This window comes from Pelmatolapia mariae, linkage group LG20, assembly GCF_036321145.2.
Source record: "Pelmatolapia mariae isolate MD_Pm_ZW linkage group LG20, Pm_UMD_F_2, whole genome shotgun sequence".
Taxonomy (NCBI): Eukaryota; Metazoa; Chordata; class Actinopteri; order Cichliformes; family Cichlidae; genus Pelmatolapia; species Pelmatolapia mariae.
The window spans coordinates 26,841,320-26,856,744 of NC_086244.1; the positions used below are offsets into that span (position 1 = coordinate 26,841,320).

Genomic DNA, 15,425 nt, shown 5'->3' on the forward strand with positions numbered 1-15,425 from the left:
GAAGATCAATTTCCCTGTGGGGCCACAAACTCAGCTGTATTTCTAATGCCCACATATTACATCGAGGAGGTGAGTGAGGATAAACATCACTGGATTTTTTGTTGTATAACTCAACTGTTGATTGAATTACTCCCCAATCAGATTCTGGTTTGCACCATAGAAACCAGATCAATAGTAGGACTAATCAATACAGTAGGGGAGGATCAACTGCAAAGCAATTAGACGCCACACAGGCACAAAGGAGGCCTAACCAAAGAAACCCCAGCTCTAAATACTAGTGTTCTGTTATGTATTTACAGCATAACGGAGCTCTGTAACACTGAATACTGAGGTTACTGAAAGAGAAACGCGTGTTCATTCAGCTCATTTGCACTAATTAATCATGATAAAAGATTATTATTAGAGCCCTTTGATGAAGCAACAATGTAATTACCACAACAAATAGATCTTTGAACCACATGGAAGCATTCACAACCCACTAATAGGAATATTATGAATCAGTACTCACAATTGGGGGGAATATTTATGGCTGCTTGGCTGGGCTGGGTTGCAAGAGAGAGAAGGATGAGGACAAGGGGGAGGAGGCAGCTGGAGCACTGCCCCCTACTGCCAACCTGCTGTCGCTGCGTGTCAGGCATTGCTCACTGTCCCATCAAAGTCCCACCTGCTCACACACTTACAGTAAAATGCACACAGAGAGCAACTTCACTCACACAGAGACTCGTGCAAGTGTGAGGCTATGTTTCTTGTGCAAGAGGCTTTGGCTTTGCCTCATATGCCTTTGATCTTCTTGTCCTCTTCCTCCGTTTTTCCTCTCTCCTTCAGTGTTCCCCTTCAAACCAGGTCCACGCCCTCCTGCTGGTCTCTGCTCTGAAAGATAGAGAGGAAAAAAAGGAAGGAGATGCACAGAGAGGCCATGTGTCAGAATGAAAGAAAAAATACCCAGAGCCATGTGGTTAGATCAACAGACAGACTGAGACATAGAGTTAACAAACCAATCAGTCAACAATGCCCATCCCATCAAAAAAAAAAAAAAAAAAAAAAAAACACCAGCCAGCCTATGGCCCAACCTGTTCCTATTAAGAAAAAAAGAAAAAAACTATTTGGTTTTAATTGTATGACCAGTGGCCCGTATGGAGAGGCCAGTCAGCAGGACAGATGGGCTGAATACCACAACAAGAAGCTGAACAGAGCCTCCCAGCACCCAGATGGGCTACAGACAGACAAATGCAGAGTGATGAAGTGATAAATCTGATGATACGCAAGACAGACAAACAAATAGTTGATAATTAGGTTGACTGGTCAGGGCTGCATTGCATGAACTGAACAGTTTGTAGTGTACTGGGGTGATAGTATTGTGCTAAGTATGCGATAAAGATGCTATCAGTCCTGGCGAGTAAGGAAAACCACCCCTTCCTTTTAGTCTATCTATTCTCCATCTGTATCCTTGGAGTCGGTCCTCGCCACAACATGCAGGCTGTCCTCCCCCGCGGCACCACGTGGCGCAACCCGCTGACTGTTTACACTACTCAGTATCACACACAAAGAGCTGTTATAGCACGCCATGATTAAGACGTGCATGTGAGACAAAAGAAAGTGGCAATAATAGAGAGAGGGGCTGATCTGGCAGCTCTGCAGCCTGATCGAAGGAGTTTTGGCTCCGCTCACCGTTGTTTGCTGGCACTGCGACAGCAGAGTGATGAGTGACCTTGGGGAGTGGGGGGAAGGTCAGAGAGAAGAGGAGATGAGGAGATGAAGAGCATGAAGAGCATGAAGAGCGTGGTGGGTGGGAGGACGATAGAGAGTGGTGATTATCGTTCATTTTCTTGTATCTAGTGGATAATTGCTGGTCATTGTGGATTTTGTGTCACTCAACAGAGATTGCACTGAACAACATCCTACAAAAGGACACAGGAATGTGGGATTTGTCTACATCAAAAGATCTATTCAGATTAAATTAAAGACCAAACAGAAGTCTTTAGTTAGGCCGTTTAAACTAACAGCATTAGGATTAAATGAGCCATTAAACTCACTTGCTTGCTTTGTCAGAAGAATGGAAAACATGGAGAGAGAAGGGGGAGGAGGGGTGAAGTAGGTGGAAGACTTTAGCAAGGATAAAAAGTGGAAAGTGGGATTGAGGAGGGGAGCAAGGGAGGGGTGAGACAGAGAGAGGCAGAGTAAAAGAGGGGGGAGCAAAGGTTGATGGGATGGGTGGAGAGATGTGAGGGAGGAGAGGAGGGATGACAAAGGGTGACAGCTGTGACGCTAATCCTATCCATCCACTCACACACATAGACACACATGTGCAAGATCTTCAAATCAGTGTGCATCATTCACTTTCTTGTTAGTCCTCTTCTTCTTTAGTCCTTCTGTCGGCTTAAAGCCTCTTTAGTTGTTGTTGTTCTTGGGAAACAGGGAGCCAATTACAGTGATCCGGTCTTAAATCGGCCTCTCCAAAATACCATTAGAGGGAGATGAATAAAGCAGGACTAGTCAGGGTATTAATACTGGTGTTAATGTAATCTAAAGTGGGAGCTTGCCTAGCATTCAAGGAGATGGCAAGGGAGCGCTGTGTGGAGCAAAGCAAGACGCTGATTAATGATTAGGCATGCTATACCTTGTCATTCTGCCAATCACAGTTCACCAAGGGAGTTTGCTACATGCACGCACACACACACACACGCACAGGGATACACACAAAAGAAGCTTGTAATGCATGACCAGACCGACAGAAAGGAAAGAGGACAGACAGACACTTGGAGTGGTCTGACAGAGGATATCAAAAAGATAAAAGGGCATGGTCCGGTGGGCTTTAGTCAGGAGGAGGCAAAGCTTGCAGAGGAATATTCCAGTCATGTTGAGGAGGAGCAGTAAAGGGGAACACTATAATGGGATGGGAATGGTGAAGAAATGACTGTCACATGAGACTGAGGCTGAGAGGTTGCCATGTAACGACCCCAACCCTGCCACCCAAACATGCCGATCGCCCAGACTGAAGCCCCACTCAGCCCCACTAACACACTAACACACTCGCATACACACAGACAGCTTCCACACTGTGTACACAGCATGAAGCCTTGCGGTCGCTCCATTATCACAGGAGCAAGAGACTGTCATTGAAGCAGATGTCTGATTTCACTTCTTCAGGGCGTCTGCTGTGCAGCTGTCAGTGATCCAATCCCATCCCTGTTACCTGCTTCATTTGACAGGGTCAAAGGTCACGCCTGGGATGGCTGCTCGCAGCTGGGCTGAGATGAACCTTCACGGTGTTTGAGTGCTTTTAAAAACTATTATCACCACTGGGATGTCAACGGGCACCATCAAAAGTCATTCAATCACAGAGAGACCGGAGAGTGAGCAGCATTGTGTTGAGATCCGAGGGCAAGGTCATTTCTGTTTTGCTACAACGTTGCTGAAAATTAGCCACCAACAGGTCATGTATCAAACAAGCCGAATCGACCGAGTCGATTTAGCAGCTCCTTTAAATATTCATGCTTTGCTTTGAGGCATTTTGCCTAGAAAATGCAAATAACTCAAACATTTTGCATTATGCTGTTAGTACTGCCATCATTAGTAAAGTTTAACCACTGCAGCGCTGTTGTGATGTGTAACCCCCTGTCACCCATTAGAGAGAAGATCCCACCCATCCTTCCTCTGCAAAATGTTGTAATTAGCATTAAGCAGACATGTTGGGCGTTGTCGGGCACTTCCTGTGCTTAATAGGCTCGCTTGTTTATGAAGAAGGTGGGGCAATAACACAGGATCAAACCTCAGGAGTCTAATCAGGTCTTGAGTTTCACATATATTCTCATCTCCATTATGCCAGTCAGCCACAAGTACATCATTTCACTCCTCCTAATGAACATAGCTGGTATTCCTTCCCCTTAACGCAGAAAACCACATAAATATAGATATATGTGTTTATCTTAATTTTTTTTAATTTGCAGCACATTTTGATCAGATACAACCGCTCTGTTGGATTCACGAGTGAACATGTGTGGGTGTGTTCAAGCATGTGTGCAGGTCTCGTGTCCTGTCATGCCTTGCTTTTAAATATTAACTACCTCCAGCTGTGAAGACGTGTAGGAGGAGAAGATGCAGGACGGAAGGAGGGGGGAGAAAAATAAATGAATACGTGCCCCCCTTTACCCCTTCTTCTTCCCTGAGGGTTCTTCTGTCTGAAGAAGCATCAGATTTTCTTATTGTTTTGAAGAGAGAGAAGTGGATAGAGGGACAGGGGAGAGATGGCGTGATTTAGACGAAAGCAAAGGGAGCAGTACCTAAAGAAAGAGGACGGATGGTTGGAGGCGTTACAGGAGAAGGGCAGTGAGAAATTGCAAAGGTCAATGGCGAGTACGAGTGAGGCGGGGTGTCTGTGAAACAAGGTGATGCTAGTGGGGGGTAGATGATCAGGCGTCCTACAGAGTGAATTATTCATAGATATCTTCTTCCTGTCGGCACAATTTGCCCTAAATTCACCCAAATTCATAATTCATCTACTCCCCTTGCCATACATTTGGTTTGGTCCCAGACTGACAGTGACCGTCCATACCTGCTGCCTTTGGTGTGGCTGTCTGATTTTCTCCCTCAGACCCTCCCCTCTTCCTCTCTCTGGCAGGGTCATAGTTAATGCATGAGCCTGTTGCAGTGAGACCAGTCTCCGGCCCACTTTGTCGCTACAGCAGAAAAATACCACAAATCATGTGAAATAATACCAGCTCCCTGTTTCCGCTCTGTTCCCCAATTTTAACTCAGTCATTTGTCATTAATCACTCACCGCTGGGAAGATTGCCTTTCTTATAGGACTTTCTCGCATTTTGCAAAAGCATTTCTACTTAGGAGCCCACCTTTATAATAGGAACTGTCCAAGAACGATGAGCACCCATTTTCCTGTCACCATTTTTTTTTTCATCAGTCTTCTCCTCTCTTTCAGTGTCAGCCCTCTTGGTAGCCGACACTAAAAGCTTTCTTCAATTCCCTTCTGATCGCTTTTCACAATACGTTTCAGAGTCCCTCCTCCTCTCTCCTCTTTTCTCTGCATTGAACCCCTTTTCACTCCATCACTTTAATAAACTACTGGTGTAGCACTTTAGCTTGGACAATAGGCAGCGTGGTTGGTTAATTCAATATTTGCAACTTTAATGGAAAAGTGGCTTTATAGCACAGTGGGAAACCACTGCGCTATAAAGCCTCTTCCCAGTGCCATCATGCCAGCACTCTTTGTTGAAAGGCCCAGTAACATATATCTCAAGACTGATGATCCACAGTCAACTCCAAATGGAAATTTAGTAGCTGGAAAAAGCTGCAGAGCTACAGCTTATCTGAAATCACGATACACAGACAGCGAATTTATCAATACCACTATTAGCATAAGCTCAGCAGTTGCATACTTTACTACTCCCACTGGTGTCAAACGTGATGGCAGAAGGCACACCGCACAGCATCGCCATCATTTTCCAAAACGCGCACCTGTTTTCGAGGACCCCACCTCACTACAGGTCTCAACCCCCTCCCTCCGTTTTGACATGCATTAGGGTTTAATATTGGAGTGGCTCAACGCAGGAGAAAATAAAGGTTGTCAGAGGAGCCGTGAGGGCAACCGCCCACTCCCTCCCTACCCTGGTTGCCATAACAACATGGTCTCCACACTGCATCCCCCCTTGTACATACAAATTCAGTTATTCACACACATGGACACTATCGGGTTTGCGGTATCACTTACATATGCACACACACGTAGGCACTGAGTGGTGCAAACTGACAGACTTTCCTCTCAGCACACACACAAGTGTAATTACTGGGTGTGCTCATATATTCACTGTTTGCACATATTTATAGCTTGCAAATTCAGGGATTATAAGGCTAAATAATTTACAAACTTATACAACAGAAAGTTAAATTACAAAACAGCAGTGCAAGATTTCCAAAGTGCTCCTCACCTCTCTATTCTCACTCTCTCTCTCTTTATTTCACAGTTATTCAGCGTATTACCAAGACTGCAGAAGAAGCTACCTCTGGCGTGGTTTATTTATTGATGTTTTTCCCCTTAAGATACAATGGGAATGGTGGCAACAACCCAAAAAAAAAAGAGAGAAAAAATAGTGGTGAATAATTCAAGGAGAAGGGAGTGGACTCATTAAGATATCCGTCAGGTCTGGAGAGAGGCAGGAGAGGTGGATGGAGGGAAGAAGGGATGCAGGCAGGAGAAAGGAAAACCAACAAAGGGAAAAGAAGGGCAGCGCCGGCGGGAGACCAGATGGGTGGAGCTAACAACAAAGTTGAGAACAAAAAAGTCTGAAAAATTGAAAATTCATCGTGAATGAAAGCAAAGAGAGAAAGAAGTAGGTTGCAGAGATTTATTTTCTTAAAGAAAGGTGAATCCTAAATGACATTAAAGGAAGAGAGATCTAGTTATGGGAACCCTGACCAGTAAAAGCTCTTTAATGATCAACATAGGGGTGTTACCCCATGTAATAGTGTATCAGATTCCCGGTGTGTGTGTGTGTGTGTGTGTGTGTGTGCATGTGTTTAGGCGCACATAAGCCGTCTCTGTTGCTGCGTGTATCAGTGAAGATCAGTCTGTGTGTCAGCAGGTCAGCTAATCGCTCTTATCAGCTAATGGAGCCGGTCTTGCAGATGGAGTGCTGCCTTTGACTCTCTCCTGGCATGCTAGTTGCTGCGCACTTAAGTACAAAACTGATAAGACAATTTACTTGTCTTGCCTGTCAGTCAGCTGGTTGTGGGAAATGAAAATGTATTGAATGGAGATGTTTTTGCGACTGGATAGCTAAAAACATGGGCGCAGACTTTGCTCTGGGGGAGTAAAACAGGTTCAACATGTGGTCAATGAAAATCACTTCCCATTTCCCTTAATTTCACCTGGAAATTAAACATAATAAAATTAAAAGAAAACTGAAAACCCAATCTTAAAAACAGCAAACACACACACAGATAATGCGAAGGAAGCAAATCAAATCTTTTCTGTACACTAAGGCCTGCTGTGCACTCTGTATGTGCATGCAAACACTCACACACACACTGTGACTTCGTACTCACACATACTCAAATATAAACCCTTACTGCTGCCGAACTTCTGCTTGTGGGCGTCATTTGCCTCATTAGCAACAGCATCAGTCAGAGTCTGTGCCTGCAGCACAAAAACCGCTAATTACAGACACACCCTCAGTGTCACGCTGACGATATAAGATGTGTTGCATCCAGATACCCCCCACCCCTCCTACACACACCACACTTCCTCTTAGGTAAGATAAAACACACAATGGTTCTGCAGCACACTACGAAATAATTCCACACTTATGCACATATATCTTATAGGCACACTGTTGTGTAAACTGTATTGTAGGAGCATCCAGTGGTGATCGTATACAGCTTGTGAAGCTATTTCTTGTGCCATAATGGTTTAGTGTCCATACAGCAGAGAGTTAATGGTGTTAGCCAGAGTAAATAGGGGCAATCATGGCATTATGAAATTATGTGGAAGAGCTATTACGAGTGACCTTCTCTCTTTCCCCTCTCATGTCTCCTGCTCCATCCTACACTCCTTGCATTCTTTTGTTTGTTTGTTTGGTTTTATCTCTGACAGTCAGCCTCTTCCTCCCTCTCCTCATCCCCCAGAGTGAATAACTTGCCTCTTTTTATTTTTATTTTGACATGCATTTTGACCTTCACTGACACTTTTTTGTTCCCCTGTGAGGACATATTCTGTTTGGGAACTGAGATTCAGGGGAGATACTTGAGTAAATGCGTTTGTATGCAGCTATTCATCCCTTAGAGATAAAAAATAAATAAATAAATAAAAATACCAGCTCAGATGGGGGAAAAGGAGATTTTATGTTTGTTTGTTAGTAAAGCCTTTGGGGATCAAACTGGAGATAGGCTGGGCTGTGAAAAGGAGCTAACATTAGTATAGTATCTGTCACTGTTAGCCTCGAAACCAAACGCAGCAGCTTAGCTGCAGATCACAAACACGCTACAGCAACAAAAAAAGTAAGAGGGCCAGCAGGAAACCAGGCACTGAAGCATTGCATATGATGCTTGAAAAGCTAAACCATTTTATTTAGATGGGCACAAAACATTGACTCTGTGATAATTTTTCCATATAGGTCTTGCTGTTATTGAATCAGCCATCCATAAATGCAGTGAAAGCTGTAAAAATAAAAAGGGAAGGCTGTAGTGCTTTAGTTATCACATGAGCCTCAGGTGTGAATAGGACCATATGTCTGCATATGTGTGGGTTGCATCAGTGCAGAGAGCAGGTGGAGGGAGGCCTGCTGTGTGCTGCAGGTAGTGATTTCTAAAGAAGTGCTGTGCATTCAGTCATTCATCTGACAGAGAAAAGGGTGTGGTCCCTCGGGTCAGGTGATAAGTGGCCTATATAGCGCTGCAGGACTCAGCTGCCAGCCACTTGTGTGACACACAAGAACACGTGGCCACATCCATAGGGAAAAGCAGCACGCCATAACCTGAAGAGATGGGCGGGGTGTTTATGTCGCCTGCTGCCTCCATCATAACAGGATAGATAGCAGAGAGCCCCGTACCTGAGTGAAAGTGGATTCATACCAAACAAATCTGAGAGTTGTTTCTGTGTCTCCATTTTCCAGGTTTTGCAGGTATTTTTCTTTTTATTTAGCTTAAATTTCTAGTAGATAGATTTGCCCGTGGGCTTCTCCGCAGAAAGCTTTATGCCAAGACTTCAGTCTTTGCCAGACGCATTTGTCAAGGTCTCCTTACGTTGGATGTAATCCGTTTTTTTTCCACCACTTCAGGGAAATGAGCTGCTGGCAGGGCAAGGTCACACATAGTGCTTTGCTAACACGTTTGCATGGAAGAGCCCCAGTGGCCGAACGACTGTGGGAAAGAGGATGGATTTTTTTTCTAGCGTTACACTGGGCTTGTAGAGACATGAAGGAATCGCACAGGAAATTACAGGAATCACATTAATGAAAACATACACAACCCACACACAAAATGTTCCTACTTATCACTTCATTGCCAAAACAAAGCAAACAAGAGAAACCCTGCAAAAAAAATAAAAAATTATATAACACAAACTAAACTAGCTGCAGTAATAGAAGTAGAGGAGATGCAGTTACCGAAACAGCTTGGAAGATCTACTGATTGACATGTTTAAAATGACATACCAGGTCACACAAAAAGCTTCTCGACAAACCCATTAACTTTGTTAAAAGTTGCACTCATTTTAAGTGCTACTCATTTAATCAAATACAAGGTCTTCTGGGGACAAGAGCGGAGATAACATCCCTAAACAGCTAGTAAATATCTATGGAGTGGAAACAAAGTGGGAAAACAGGGTGTGTTTGTGGCTGTGTGTGTACTGATAAGGAGGAAGAACAGGGTTAAAGAAAGGATCATGTTTGCAGTATTTTTTAGGCTTTTGTAAAACTTCAAACAGTTTAAAAAATGATTATCGAGTCATCAGCTGCAGTGCACTTTTTTTGAGCTAGCACTGCCTCCCAGCACTCAGTACACAACTAAAAGCATATTTCATATAAGAGCCAGCATTACGAACGAGCAGTGGTATTGATTTGTTTGTTGCTCAATATGGAAATGTGTTTTCTTCCTGCTGTGCTTGCTTTTTTTTTCCTTTTACACACCCAACCTTTTCCCCATAACACAAAGGCAAGTCACTCGTTTGGTTTAGTCAATAAGGATTGAAGATGGTTTCAGCCGAGTCTGTTGAATTCCTAGTAGTTAACGTGAAGCTGATTTTATTTAAGAGGAAAAAAAACTGGGACTTAATCATAGCAAGCTGTTATAAAGTTTACGGGGTTTCAGACTGTAAAAACTACTCTCTTAAACACCCAAAAAATCCTCAAATTTTTACATTTCCTTCTGCTGCCTCTGTAGGTTTATCATTTTTAATATTTATATGAAACTACAGATGGTTATTATGTAAGTATGTGCACAGGCTCAGACAAACATGCCCGACTAGAGCTGCTTGTTGCGCACACAGAAAGGCTCAGATACACACACCGACACACAGGCAGGTGCATGCAGCAGCAGACTAAAGGCAACGCTAAAGTCAGTTTCAAAGGATTTGCATGCCATTCAAATGGGATTGATTGAGGATAAAAGAAAGCAAAGCGATCTGGGAAACAGAGTTTGCATAGTAATATGACTACCAGGCTTCATACATGACCTCAGCTTAGTCGTGCACACCCACTCTGTGTGCATCCCCATGAAAAAGTCTGTTTACCCGAGATGTGACAGGTCAGTATTCTTATGAAAGACGAATTTTATTTGCTGTAGTTTGCGTGTATGAGCTTTTATATGTGTGTGTCTCTCAGTGTGTGTGTGTGTAGGTGTCAATACCCCTGCCTCCCTTTTCTTTTCTCACCTCACTATCACCATGACAACCTCTTGACTCCAGCTCAGTGGCACAGTGCAAATATTTCTCTCCCTGCCCCCTCCCACATGTTCATCCTCCTCACCCCATCCCCCCATCCCCTGTCTCCTTCGTCATAGATGTGCACTTTTATACTCACTACCTTCATCTTCTGTCTCCTGCGTGTCGCCTTCACTTGCGCTTTCCCCGATCTCCCGTCTTTCTCCAGTTCTCTCGTTTTGTCTACATGCTACCAACACTTGAAAGAGTTCATCATTCTCGGCTGTCAACTTTTAAGTCTTTTAATTCCACTCCTGTCTCTCTTACCCTTCTATTGTCAGTTCCCTGCTCCCTGTTGATTGCTTCATGCTATAAGTAGAAAACCACGCCTTTTTTCTCTCTAAACTCCTCCAGACCCCCTACCAAGCTTCTGCTGGCTTGTGGAATGCAGCTATCCTGCACTACATCTTCATTACAGCCACCCTTCTAGGATCATACACAATGCAATTACAGGTAGTGTTCTATCAACCTCCACCATCAGCTTCTATCAAGCCTGCGAGAGGCAGGGGAGTCTAAGGGGAAATCTGCAGGCTGGCACAGCATCGATACGGTCCCTCGACCCTAAGTGGCTGACTAACTCCCTTCGCATCTGTTATCATTATCATCAGAAAACCATTTCTGTTCTGTAACTAAATCCAATCATTACCAGCGGAGTCCAAGGTGGGGATGTATCTGAGGCGGAGCAGCTTGCGCTCTCCAACAGAGAAGGGCCAGGCTCCATCAAAGGCTGCAGTGTTATCTGAGGCGCACAGCCCTGTTTCCTCTGCAGACCCCTCTGTAAATCCCCCTCCCCACGTCTCTGCACAGCTCCAGCCCCTCTACGCACCAGTGTGTAGTGGTGCAAAGAGATCAAGGACGTGACATTTTGCGGCGCATGCATCAATTTTCAGCAAGGCGCAATATGAAAGAGGGTAAACAGACAACCTGTTCTGTCCCGGCTGTGTGCGCATCAGTCTGTTTGCGTCATCTCCCGTCAGACATTTAAAGGGAGTGACAAGCATATCTGGCTTTATATTATCTATTCCAGGAGGCAGACAGAGTGAATAAGCAAAAAATAAATAAATACAAAAAGAAGGAAGTGAAGATGCTGTTTCATCTCTTTTGCAGCTCCTATCTTCCTTGCTTCATTGCTCCTGCATCACATCACTTTTCTTTTCCCTATCCACTTGGGGTATTGCCCCATAAACAAAAAGGCCCCAGCCTTGGCCTTGTCCCTAAAATAGTCTCTCATATCTCTTTCCTTCCCATTTTGCTTCAGTTATGAAAGGTGACAGAAAGAGTTTGTCTCTAATTCCAATGAGAGCGAGAGAGGAAAACAGAGAGAGAGAAAGGCCACAGGGAAGCACCGAACACTCTAGCAACCTTCGCCTGCAGCTAAACAACAAGATGCTATGTTCATTGAGGAACATGTTCTGACAATGCACGTCTATATGCGCACACACACACACACCAACTGTTGATCTAAGCATGCAGAGCATAACGATACATCTTTTCTCATAGAGAAAAAGACCCGGGGTAACGCTCTGGTACACTAAATCCCCTGCAACAGTGGCAGAGATCTAATTCATCTTCACCCCATGATAGTACGGATTAAAACCCGCTGATTCTGCTGGTTTCTATATAGGACACCCAGAAAGCACGTCAGCAACTCCTGCCTGCTACAACTAGCCAGACAAACACAGGTTTTGCATGACAACACGTCTCAAATAACTCTGAGACATCTTTCCTTTATTGAAACTGAAAGGACAAACCAGCTGTCCTGACACTTGTGGAGGCGGACGGACCCCGCAGGCAGGCCGAGGGGTCGAAGCACAGGAAGCAACGCGTGTGTGATGGCTGCAAAGCTGGTAACAGCCCTGTCACTAACGTTTTATTGTTGGCTTATTTGTCCCCCTTCTGAACCACAGACTGGTCAAAACAGCGTTCGCTGCATACATAAATAAAACATAAACTGTCTGGACTACGGAAAGGAGAAACAAAAAGACACGTAGGATTATGGAGGGGGACTAGCATCGAAAAACATCTAGAGAGACATATGAAGGTGGAAGATGCATACTGGGAATTAAAGTCATTCCAGCAGAGAGCGCATGCTGTCTGTTCAGTCTGCAGGTGTGCAGGCGAATTTGTGCTTGACAGGTGTGCATCTGCCTCTGCTCGCGGTGACATTTTAATCGCTGCGGGCTCTCTGTCCTTTACCCTCCCATCTCCCTCTGCTCCCTGTGTCTTTTCCTCTTTATCTTCTCTCAGCGATTTTCATCTCAACCTCCACATTCTCACAGTTCCTACGCACGCCCTGAGCAGGTTCAAACTTTAATTGTTCAATCAAAACAAAAGGTGACTGATAACAAAGGTCTTCTCTTTCTCTGCCAGCTCTCTCGCCTGCTTCCCCTTTCCCCTCCCAACCTGCGTGAGGGCCTGGAGGATGAGGTCTCTGCGTTTGCGTGTAATTACCTCGTTAAGCTCATTAACAATGTCCGGACCCTCGGTCTATTCTCTCCCGTTTCTTTATCCATCTCCATGCGGTTTGTTTATGCTTTGCATCCGTTCCCTCTTCATCTCCCTGCATGTGGCACGTGCCCCCCTGAATAAAGCTGTGTTGTTTTCTTCTTGTTGCTCCTGCGTTTTCTCTTGGGGACTGTCCCTTTCATCTTTTCCTCACATTAACAATCCTCACGGCGTCCTGCTACACAAGTAAATCCTCTCTTCAGCAAAGATTTAAACAAATGGTTTACAAAATAGCTGCACCAAGTGCGCTCTGTGAGTTTGGCCACAAACACTGCTCAGCAGGAACTGCTGAGCAGCAGAGCACAGTGGCTGATGTAAACAGACAGTTTTAAAGCAAAATATAGAGTCGTGTTATTGCAACTTGGGCCTGTGAGAGGCTCTCTGTAGTGCTCTGCCCAATTACCCCTTATCAATTCAGAGAGCAGACTGAAACGACTGCAACACCAACCTGATTTTAAAAACAAAGAGGGGGGGATAAGAAGAACAGTTTCACATACAGGATCCTTTTCAGGTAGATAGTGTGTGGATTGTGTAGCAGGGAAGCGTGGCCTATTTTATTCTGGCTAGGAGCAGATACGGATGGATGATGAGAGGGATGTAGGTCAGAAATGGTAGCAAAAACAACAGAAGTTAGGTTACATTATATAAACCCTCTCTCGTCGCTGTGTAAAGTCTCTGTGGCATGCAAATTATTTTGCAACTTGGCCAAATAAATATAATGAGGTGGCGAGGCATCCCTGGATACACTGGGCAGAAGGCAGATAGGAGAAGTTGCCAAACAAAATATGCCTAAGCAGTTTTCTTCACTAACTCTTTAGACATCCCTGTTTAGAATTTCTAATAACTGCAATGAATAATTTCTAGCACAGTGTGATGGATTTGCAGTCTTATAGCGGGAGGGATATTTAAAGTCTTTAATTACATAAAAATGAAATCTCGGAGATAAACAGTTTTTGTAAGAAATGTTTTCTGCCTGCTCATACAGGAAAGAAACCAGCAACCACTATAGTTGGACACCTTTCACCAAATCTCATCTATCAGATAATTCGTTTCTCTTTGATGTTTTCGGCTCTTTTTTCTCCTCTGCATTTGATTTTTTCTCTCCTGCTGTTCATAATCAATTTTCCTTCTCCGTAGGTCTTTTCTTACGATCCGTCCTCGTTGTCTCACACTCTTTTGTCTGACGTTACCCTGTTTTAACCCTGTATGCCCCCCATCTGCTCTCCTCCAGCCAGCACTTGAATACATGCGGTGGGTGTAGTGTGTAATAGGATGGCACAGTAGGTAAGATTAAATTAGGCCTGTGTATGAGGATTACAACCCACTCAAAACCTGATCCTTTCCCACTCTCTGTAATCCAACCCTAATGAATATATCATGGCTGACACAGCAGATAAAACGCCTCTAAGAAAGTAGAGTCACAACATCACTGAGACATGAAGAGAAGACAGATTGTTAGGAGCAATTTTATCAAACATTTAAGCAATGACCAAAGAGTCACAGAATCACATTTTCAACAAGTTTTACTTGAAGCAAGGAGTGGGGGTCGCATCCTGAGTTACACAGTGTTTACGAGTACTTTAATGTGCAGACGTGCCAAAACTGTATGATCTTATCCTTATTACTTCTTATCTTATCTCAACCTTTCCCACCACTGCATCATGTTTTCAGTTAGTGTCACTGTTGGTTTCTTTTTCAACCACACTTTTCCTGTCTCACACGTTATTTTTGCAAGTATATCATAATTAACTGCTCTCGTGCAGACATAAGCAATGGTTTTTACCAAAATTTTCCATCACAGATACAGACAGTCTGATACTTGCATCGCCTGAAGTACCTGCCAGTGCAAGTTTGTCCTCATGCTTGCGCTTCATGCCCCATCTATTCCAGTTATGGCCCATTCAAATGAGGTGTAGGAGTACCGTGAGAATGAGGCAAGTGAAAGCAAATCAATACACTAAAATGTAAACACTCCAAATAAATAAGCCTTCAGAGGGATTCAAAACACTCAAAGCACACTGTATTTCAAATGTGAGAAAATGGCGAGTGCGACTCCGTCACTGGACAGCATCCAGCACACTTACCTTAATGTCTGAAGAAAAGCAGATTGTCTGTGCTCCCGATTATGCATGTCGTGTGGCAAACGGGCTCCCCGTCGTTTCAAACATTCAGCCACGTCTATGAAATACTAACTGTGCAAAAGATACATTTGTACAAGTAAAATGTTGCCTGTCTGTCTAAACTGTTTAAAAGTGTATCCAGTTATGATGGGAAACAAATGAGCTGGCATGAAAGTTATGCCAAGGACACTGAGAAGAACGGTCCGAAGGGAAAACAAGAAGAGAGGCACAGATGAAGAATAAATTCTAGAAGTATTGAGAAACTCTGTCAAAATCTCAGAGGAGCTGCATGATGTAACTTAAAGCAACAGCGCAGAAGTAGCCTACAGTTCTGAGATATATCACAAACCCAAATTTCATTAAAAATGCAGCCA

The 15,425-nt window shown here is 44.0% G+C and overlaps 1 protein-coding gene across 1 annotated transcript in view; it reads right to left on the reverse strand.

Moving 5' to 3' along the window:
* l1cama (L1 cell adhesion molecule, paralog a) overlaps positions 1 to 15,425 on the reverse strand; it is a 44,422-nt gene that overhangs the window by 21,162 nt on the left and 7,835 nt on the right. Inside the window, exon 2 of the mRNA XM_063463934.1 lies at positions 509 to 870. Within this exon, the coding sequence (XP_063320004.1) occupies positions 509 to 638 (130 nt within the window). The 5' untranslated portion in view covers positions 639 to 870. The remainder of the gene's footprint in view (positions 1 to 508; positions 871 to 15,425) is intronic.